The sequence below is a fragment of the Phragmites australis genome, chromosome 11, assembly GCF_958298935.1.
Source record: "Phragmites australis chromosome 11, lpPhrAust1.1, whole genome shotgun sequence".
In the NCBI taxonomy this organism is placed as follows: Eukaryota; Viridiplantae; Streptophyta; class Magnoliopsida; order Poales; family Poaceae; genus Phragmites; species Phragmites australis.
Window position 1 is genome coordinate 17625663 of NC_084931.1, and position 9492 is coordinate 17635154.

The 9492-nt window shown below is 41.9% G+C and overlaps 1 protein-coding gene across 1 annotated transcript; it reads left to right on the forward strand.

Moving 5' to 3' along the window:
• The first annotated feature begins 2955 nt into the window (after positions 1-2955).
• Positions 2956-4015, forward strand: LOC133885510 (uncharacterized protein At5g39865-like). Its single transcript, XM_062325232.1, has one exon. The coding sequence runs from the start codon at positions 3231-3233 to the stop codon at positions 3939-3941; it is 711 nt and encodes a 236-aa protein (XP_062181216.1). The 5' UTR covers positions 2956-3230; the 3' UTR covers positions 3942-4015.
• The last annotated feature ends 5477 nt before the right edge of the window (positions 4016-9492 follow it).

Here is a 9492-nt window from a genome sequence, read left to right on the forward strand (position 1 = left end):
GCGCGTGGCTGGGGACGAATAGCATCGCCATGAACTCGCGTAGCCGTAGTAAATCTTCGTTTGGTGGGAGAACCCATGCAAGTTGCAGCTCGGCGTAGCCGTAGATCCGCCGCCGTAGAACCTCGCCGCCGGCCGCCGATTAGAGCTCAGCCGGTTTCGTGAAGCCCTCCGTTAGGATCAGTGCATCGCCGCGCATCCGCAGGGCCGCTTCTTGTTGAGGTTGGAGCCCTGCAGTGCCATCCTCGTCGTGCGCCGCCGTCTTACCCGATTCCGGCGACGACCATGCTAGCATGTGTTTAGCCTTTTTTGCTTATAGGAATGCTTAGCCATGCTTTCATGTTTTGATGTTGGTACCTATTTACCACTCCTCAGTTATTCATACCCTGCTTTGAGTCGGATTACATCTCTATGTGTGTGATTTCAGAATAAAATGTGGAAAAAGGGATTTTCTGGTAAGGGATGAGTAGTGTGGGATGGTGGGACTCTCCAGTGTGCACACCTGACTTGGTGTGGAGTGTTGTGGCTTCAACCAACGTGTTAATCACGTAACTACAAAATTGTTTAAAACTGCTTTAAACTTCAAAATTTCAGACTCACTTTTCTCTTTCCTTTGAAACTCATAGGATAGGATGCTTAACTTGCTTTTATGCAAATAAACCTATACAACCACTTTTATTCAAATATCATTTTCTTGCATATAGATAGGCTAGCGCTTAGTATAGGGCATGGTGAGTATTTTAGTGTACTCATATACTAGACTTGTTGCTTCATAGTCATATCCCACCTAGAAGTTTCTCTCCGTCAATGAAGACTAAAAGACTCGAAGACTAGAAGATGATGGAATTACGTCTGCACCCAAATCCGCCTATGAAGTTATGTGTCGCCATTAGTTGTTTTCCGTTGTTTCTTTATCTCTATGTATCTCACCGGTTGGCCCATGTACTTGGTTTTAAGCCTCTTTAATGTACTATTTATATGATGTACTCGTTATGTATGGAAATGATATCATCTTACAATAATGTGGTGTACAATGTTAGCCTGTTCCTGGAACTAACATTGAGGTATAAGGCTTGGATTTTCGGTAAGAAAATCCAGGTCGTTACATGGCCCTTGCTTAAGATGGGCCGTCGATACATGACATGTGTACAGGCAAACTCAAGAGGCCCGGTTTGCGTTGCTTTGCTGGATGGTCGTTGAGATCGGCCCACACGCAAAAGCCCTTCTAGAATCCAAGACATGGGCCAGTACGCATGTAGGCCCAATCTGCTCTTGGGCTCGGCACAGCAGTTTTGGTCCATTTCCCAGCTCCGTTCCATCTCATTTTCCGTTCCATCTCTCTCTCCCCCCTTCATTTTTCCCTGAAAGGAGCTCCGGTTCCATCTTGTTTCTGCAAAGTAGCCAATCCTTGCTTTCTCGTTGTTGTAACACTGGTAGACTACAAGTTCACGCAGCCAACATGTTGCTCCTAGTTTTTTACTAATCGAAGTACAACTCTCAGTTTCTGCACAAACTAGAAATGCGCACAACCATTACAATGCCATTAGCTAAACGCTTATTGCAAAACAAAAAACGAAAGCCAAAAACGATATGACAAATTGTCATGCTGTAGCTAGCCAAATAAACACTCATCCATTGCCTTCGAGCTCCGAACCACCGTACACTCCCTGGCGTCGATTATAATTTTTATTCATGAGGCTTCCTAGTTGGGTTGTATTTTTTGTCCATCAGAATTTGATCTCGTGACCTCTCGGTTAATTTTCCGTCCGAGTCTTGACATTTTTTCCCCGAGTGTTTCAGATTTCTGTCCTCAAGGAGAGGAGCAGATTACGTGTTTGGCCGATCCATTGTGTCGATGCTACTTTCATTTTTGAACTTTCGCCCCCAAATTTAAGTGCACGGTGCGGTGAACTTTTTGTGTTGGGACTTCTTGTTCTCTTTTGCAAGAGTGTTTAAACAGGTTTGTGAGTTTAGGATACATTTACTAGTCACATTATATGCCAGCCATTGAAAGTATACATGGAATTGTAATAAAATTCAGGAATACCCACTCTGGAGAAAACAAAAGTAGAAATGGAATTGAGCAGAATGTGAACTCACGTAGGATTCGGTTAAGGTTTGGTTTGTAAAAAGGGGCTGTTCGTGAGCTATTCGAGACTCTAGTGGGATTCGAACTCGGCTCTAGCTCCAAATAGTCGAGCTCAAGCATGAATTTGAGGTTGAGCTTTAAGGCTCAACTTTCTCATTCCAAACTTTATGGTTTCCTCCTAAATTTCCAAGCAATGGCCAAATTTGTACAAACTTTTGTATATCTACATTTATACTCCTATAAAATGCATGAGTTGTGATAGATTCTATTGATTTTCATCATTCATCTGAGTTGATCAAACGATCATCGTGCAAAGTTAGACCTGTTTCTACTTCCAAAAATATATTTAATCTTTCAATATGTAACTTCCATACCAAAACGTCCAATATTTATCTTCCATACATTTTAAAAATTTATTCAATTTCCTATTATTTACCTTCCGTCCATAGACATCCAATATTTACCTTCCACGCATTCACAACCGGTTACTTCTTCACTTCTGAAATTACATGATTATGTTGTGAATTTCGTGTATGCGAATATCTTTTTTGTTATACTATTTTTATTTCTTCAAATTATTATATCCTAAATTGATTTTACGTATGTGAAATACGTGTGCGGTTACTAATGGTATTATATTTAATACATTTGCTCGTGCAATTTGTGCTTACTTGAGCTTTCATCCAGCTTTTACAGAAGGTTTTTATGTTGAGGTCTGGTCTATGTGGTGCCGGCAGGTATCCAGAAACTCAAGGTTTTTAACAACTCTATCTCTAGGAATTTGATAATAAAGAATCAATTCATGAAATAAGCCCTTAAAAGTAAGACCGTATTCTCAATTGGGCCCACCTGACATCCTCCACGGCAACATCTTCCCTTCCAAATCAAGAGAGAACAGATCGAAGAAAAAGAGCAAGAAACTGATCAAAGAAAACAACACGCAGCAAATGAAAGCAGGTACCACAAGAATTCGTGACAGCTAAAGCCATGGCTAAAATTAGCAAGCCAATGGCGTTGGCAGCCAACTAACTAGCCACCAAAGCGCGCGCATACGCGAACGAGCTAGCTCACGTACGACGCCCCCGGCCTCCTCTCCTCTTGCTCCTTTTGAACGCGAATTGAGGCCAAGAAAAGGTCGCCGCCGATGTTGTCGCCGTTGGTCCGCCGGAGCAAGGTCTCCGGGCGGCTCACACAGTCTCCGTCCTTCTCCTCGCCAGCGGCGTCGTCGCCCACCGGCAAGGGCCACCACCAGGGCATCGGCACTGTCCTCGACGATGCGGCGCCCGGCGCCGCTGGCGCCAGAGGCAAGAGCGTCATGCACCGAGCGCGGTCGACGTCCAGGCTGCGGACGTGCAAGTCGTTCGCGGTGGCTGAGGAGGCCGCGGCGGCGGCCGCGGCGGGCGAGCGCCGCGTCGTGCTCTACTTCACCTCCCTCCGGGCCGTGCGCGCCACGTTCGAGGACTGCCGCGCCGTGCGCACCATCCTGCGGGGGCTCCGCGTCGCCGTCGACGAGCGGGACGTGTCCATGGACGCGGTCTACCTCGCCGAGCTCCGCGCGCTGATGCGGCGCGACCGCCCGGCCCTGCCGCAGCTCTTCGTCGGGGGCCGCCTCGTCGGGGACGCGGACGAAGTGCTCCTCCTGCACGAGAGCGGAGAGCTCCGGCGCGTCTTCGCCGGCGCGGCGCAGGCGCCGCCCACGCCGTGCGCGTCGTGCGGCGGCTCGCGGTTCGCGCCGTGCGGCGCCTGCGGCGGCAGCCACCGCCGGTTCAGCGAGAAGACCGGAGGGTTCCGCGTCTGCGCGGCGTGCAACGAGAATGGACTCGTCCGGTGCGCCGCCTGCGGCTCCGTCGGCTGACGTTCGCGCGTCCCATCTCGGAGTCGATCGAAGAGATGGAAGAGAAAACGCTCAACTGCTGATGGATTCCAAGTTCGATTGTGCTGCACTGGATTCAAACCTGAAGATAGGTTCATCAAACTGAAAAAAATGTTCAAATGTGACGCTGTTTCGATCCGATTAATTGTATATATGATTTCAAGCTTAACTCATGATCGTGAATAGAAAGATTAAAAGAAGGATAATTGCGGATATTTTTCACCTGTGTTTCTGCAAGCAATGGCCAATGGGATGATGTTATATTTGGATTGCTCTAGCAGAAAACATGCATGAAACTTGTTTCAATGTTGTGAACTTTCTCTTTTTTGAGACGGAACAGGTCATTCCGTTAAACGCTAGCCCCAGCTAAGTGGCTGGCCGCTACCACATAAACAAAGTTTGGGGGTTTCATCTTGCCATATCATGGGATCAAGCACCCGCGAGCAGGCAGCGTAAGCAGTTACAGAGTTACAAGAATACATTAGAAAAAGAGTGAATTGCATAAAACTATAAATATTGTGTCATTTAACACAAAACTATAAATATTATATCTAAGTAACATAGAATTACAAGTATTGTGCATAAATTTCACACAAAACCCGATTTTAATTGAATTCATTCAAAAAATAGTCTTATGCTTCTCCAAAAATCCTAGAACTTTTTTTACGTGTTCCATAATTCACTTACCATCCATTTTAACTAGATTCATCCAAAACACATGTATAGAATCTAAACTAAAATTCTTCAAAAAGACTACTTTTATAACTCATAACAATTGTTATGGCCTCAAATAAAATCCCAAAAATATGAGATAATTCACTAATATTCTTCTTATATTATGGAATAATTTCTCAAATTATTTCCAGTACTAGGTTATATGGTGAAAAAGTAAGTTTCTTTATAACCATATAAATGGAGCATTACAAAGAAAATCACTTTTTTTTACCATATAATATAGGGATTTAAATAATTTTAAAAATTATAAATCATATAATAAGAATATTAGTGAATTTTTCCAAATTTTTGAGATTTTATTTGAGGCCCTAACAATTTTTAGGAGTTATAAAGTAGCCTTTTTTTTTTTGAAGAACTTTAGTTTATATTTAACATGTGCTTTTTAGGTGAATCCAATTAAAATGGCTTTCACATGGATTATAAAATACGTACAAAAAGTTCTAGAATTTTTTAAAAATATAAGACCACTCTTTGGGTAAATTCAATTAAAATCAAGTTTTGTGTGAAATTGGTGCATAATATTTGTAGTTTTGTGTTACTAGTCAAAATACTTATAGTTTTGTGTTACAAGTGGTATAATACTTGTAGTTTTATATAATTCACTCTTAGAAAAAATTAGAAACAATAAGAGTGTGTTTGGTTCTCCGAATCTCTCCATCTTGGCCCTGTAGATGCGTAGAATCCCGGAAAGAATCTCGTTTGGTTGCATGCATGTACTGTTGCAGCTTGATCATGTGGGTATAAATATACGACCTCTTCCTGACTTAGGAGTAGCTTCACTTCTCAACATGCCCCAGCGGATGCAGACCCTATATCTTCTCATGAATGCGGATATATTTGTTAGTGTCATAAAATTATTTTCATACGAGTACAATCTTAACTCTTACACCCGTTCACGTGGTTCCAGATTCAATTGATCAATTAGAAACTTAGCTTAATTTATCCAGATAGATACAACCAACTAAATACTATTTATTTCAACAAATACGACTTTGCTCACTCTGTTTTCTCTTAGTTTGCTTATACAATATAGCTTATAAAACCTTGTCCGGCGAATGAAACACACCTAAGGCTCTTGAATTCCGTCCCTGGAACACCAACTTCGTAGTCATGATCAGTTTCCTTTAGAGTTTAGACTGGCCACCACATTTGCCGCGTCGCATTCCAAAATAATACGCTCCATTCCCAGGCTCCACGCTTGGTGTATTGCTTGGAAGCAGGCCGCTATCTCAGGATGAAAGGCATTGTACAGCATTGACAACGAACCAGCTCGCGCTGCAACTACCTATCCTCCGGAATTTCGCACCACACATGCATCCCCATCCTCCATTGCCAGACGATGAATTGTACGCCCAGTCGCTGTTTATTTTCAGAAAAGAAACAACAGGTCTCTGCCATCGTTTTGGCCCAGGTTGTGGGCATTTGGATGCCACCACCTGAAAATTATTGCGATGGAAGGTGACAGAGCAACAAACTTTGTCTGTGCTCCTCTTTCTTTCACCTGCATTGGTTTTGTTTCTTGGCTGCCACCGCATTCACAGAAAGACAAAGATTTTCATCTGTTGTTGATTCTCCTTTCCCCAGATTACCAGAAAAACTTCTTTGGCCGCCGAACAGCACTGGGCAAGTTGAACTCTGATCTCCTCCCGGGGCATATATTATCAGCATGCCTTGACAACTTTGCCTTAAAAAAAAACAGATGACCTGCATCTTCATCTAATTTCCAGCACATCAGGCTAACTGTTGCACTGCCTAACTGTTTAGCAATTTATAGTTTTATGATTGAAATTATAATATATATTGACTAGAATTTGTAAATCCGTAAGTCACGTATCATAAACCACTGGATCTAAAATCCAACAGTTCAGGTCAACCCCCTCTCCCACGCCTCTTCTAAAATAATCTCTCTCCATGTTTTGCAAGATCTAAGCACATTAAATATAGCAAATTTTTTTAGTTATGTCATTTTTTTATGCGAGGAAAAGCATTGTTGTACACAATATTTGTTGGAGACGTAGCTTGACCGTAAATATCTTCACTACTGAATCGAATGTCGTGTAACATTGGATGCTGAATTAGTGTCGATTGCGATTTTTTTTGGAGAAAATAGACTCGATCAAACACAGTTTTCAGAACGAGAGAGTGAGGGGCATTTTGAGAACTCTAAAAAAATATAAATCGCTTGGCTTGTTAACACGAGAAATCGTTGAGAGGAAACCCCATGATCTGAAAATTAGTCCTGAAATCCTAAACGTCTTTTTATGATCTGGATGTTTCATGTCTCGTAAATCCGTAGTTTTAGTTGCTTCGGCGTCAGATGATTTGTACAGCTGAAAGAACAGTGCTCAGATGGTCAAATTTATCTTCAAAGGAAAGAAACCCGTTGCAACAGTAGAAGTACGGGATTGCTGGCCCTGAAAGCCCAGGAACGACGACTTGATGAACCGAAACCCAGCCTAGAGTTCCTGTTGTCATCTCTTATCAATGGGGGCGCACGCACGTACTTCCGTTGATTGGGTAGATTTCAAGATACGACACTCAGTTCGGTTGTAATTCACGTGTCGGCGAGACATAGAGTGGCAAATATCCTCAAGGACCATTGACTTGAGTGTCGTATCATGAATTCCCATCGCCGTCCAATAATATATAGCCTAAACCTACCATGAGTTGCACTCTAATTAGGCACCATAATAGACCTTTAATTATGTGCACATGGACCACTGATACGCTTGTGTTCGATCATGCATGCATCCGTGGCTTGCACGTTGGCAAAGTAGCACAATGATTTGGTTGTCGTTGAGCACATACATGATCGTCCATTGCGAGGCAAATCTTAATCAAAACTAACACTATGTGAAAAAAAAATATTAGTGACGGGTGGTAACCATTATTAGTGACGGGTAATGCACTTGTTACCCCGAATACATCACTAATGATTATATTAGTGACGTGTGTCTATCATGTGCTGGACAGAAACACATTAGTGACGAGTTATGAGTTACTCGTTAGTAATGTTAACACATAAGTGACATGTTATGGAGTTATCCGTCATTTATGTGAACACACAGTGACGGGTGAAGAGGTTACCTATCACTTATGTGTAGATCATAAGTGACAGTTAATGGTATTCACTGTCACTGATGTGCGTCTCCCATATGCTGAGGAGAAACACATCAGTGACAAGTGACAAGGTTACCCGTCACTTATGTGTAGATCATAAGTGATGGGTAATGGTCTTTACTTGTCACTGTTGACCTCACCCCTTGCAGGTTTCTCCTATTTATTAGTTGCATCCCGGTGCATAGCTAGAATTTTGCAACCGTCTTTTCCCTGCAAACAACAGCAATGCATCCATATCTATATCGACAAACACACTTATATAAGAACTCACTTCATCATAAAATTACGAAGGTTACAAAGTTCCAATTAATTCATCACAGCATTACAAGTTATAAAGTTATAATCACTCCATATTACATAAGATCTCACGGCCTATTGTTTCTACAATGGAACTTGGTGATCCGTTGTCGAATCCCCGCGAGTGCACCGTTATCGAAAAATAAGCCTCATAATCTTCCATAATTTGACGCATAACCAATATCATGGAATTAAACTAATTATTGAAATTAGTTATGAATAATTTTGTATTGAACTTACATCGGGGGATTTGATATCCTTTGCTCGGATCATGATTCGGAGTATGTTGTACACAACATAGAATTCGCAGGCGTTGCCTGGTAGTTGTTAGTAGCATTGCGGAAAAGAAAATTTACTATTAGATCAAAAGAAAAAACAGCAACAGAGAGCATTTGGTAATCTGTTTGGTAGCATTTATCGCGAACCGGGTCTTGTGTGTCAGCCTGCGGTCGTGTTTCGCGTTGTAGTCAAGATCAGCTTGAAGGTACTTATCAAAAACCCTGCATAAAGAGGGATCGATTAGAGAATATTTGAATGTTAGAAAAGTTAAATATGTAAACTAAGCTGTAATCACGCTCCCTAGGTTTGCCTTTTGGTCCTACTGGTCTTGATGAGTCGAGGTACCACACCAAGTTTCACTTAAGGCAAATGACCAGTAGGATCTAATAACCACCAGTGTTGTGGGCGCCCAACAGATAGCCTATTTTGGAATGTCCTGGACACCTAGTCCAAAGCGTAGTTCCTATGCGCTTGGATGACCGAGACTGATATGGCCTGAGGGTCAAGAAATCTGATAGGCTCCTTCTTCTTTGTTTGTTTGATCAAGTGTTTGTAGATAAGAAAATAGTTAGATTTAAGACTTAGTGGTATTAATTAATGAATGTCCAGTTTTAAAGGACTTACAATGTGAAGAACCATAATAACGATACATCCATGACATCAAGGTTAAAGATGTCATATAAGTTATTGAAACCCACAAGGAAGAAGTTGTCTTCAGTTAAGAAGTGATATCGTTTCTATTGTACGACTATGGATTGAGCCTTGGTGTCTCTACAAGTCTGCATGTAGTAACTATGCAGGTCGACATATACTTATCCTGTCCTTGTTAGGTCATCTACCATCATCAAGGGCTTCCCATATTAGATTTTTGTGTGGGCACTAGTACACTATAACACACTAATTTTTAACTTTTCCTAATAGTAAAGAAATTTTGTTAGAAGTGTTGTGCTAGCTCTTGAAAACCCTAGAGAGAAAAAAAACATTAATTTATAAAGCAAATAATTAATTTAAGAGTTGTTTGTCGCATTCATGTTGGAGTAGATGCATTACGGTTTTATTGTGTGGAAAGTCCCTTTTGAAAAACCCCGCGCGAAGCCGTTTA

Bases quoted from the DNA above. Each gene is read 5' to 3' on its own strand.
- LOC133885510 (XM_062325232.1), top strand. From the start codon at position 3,231: ATGTTGTCGCCGTTGGTCCGCCGGAGCAAGGTCTCCGGGCGGCTCACA.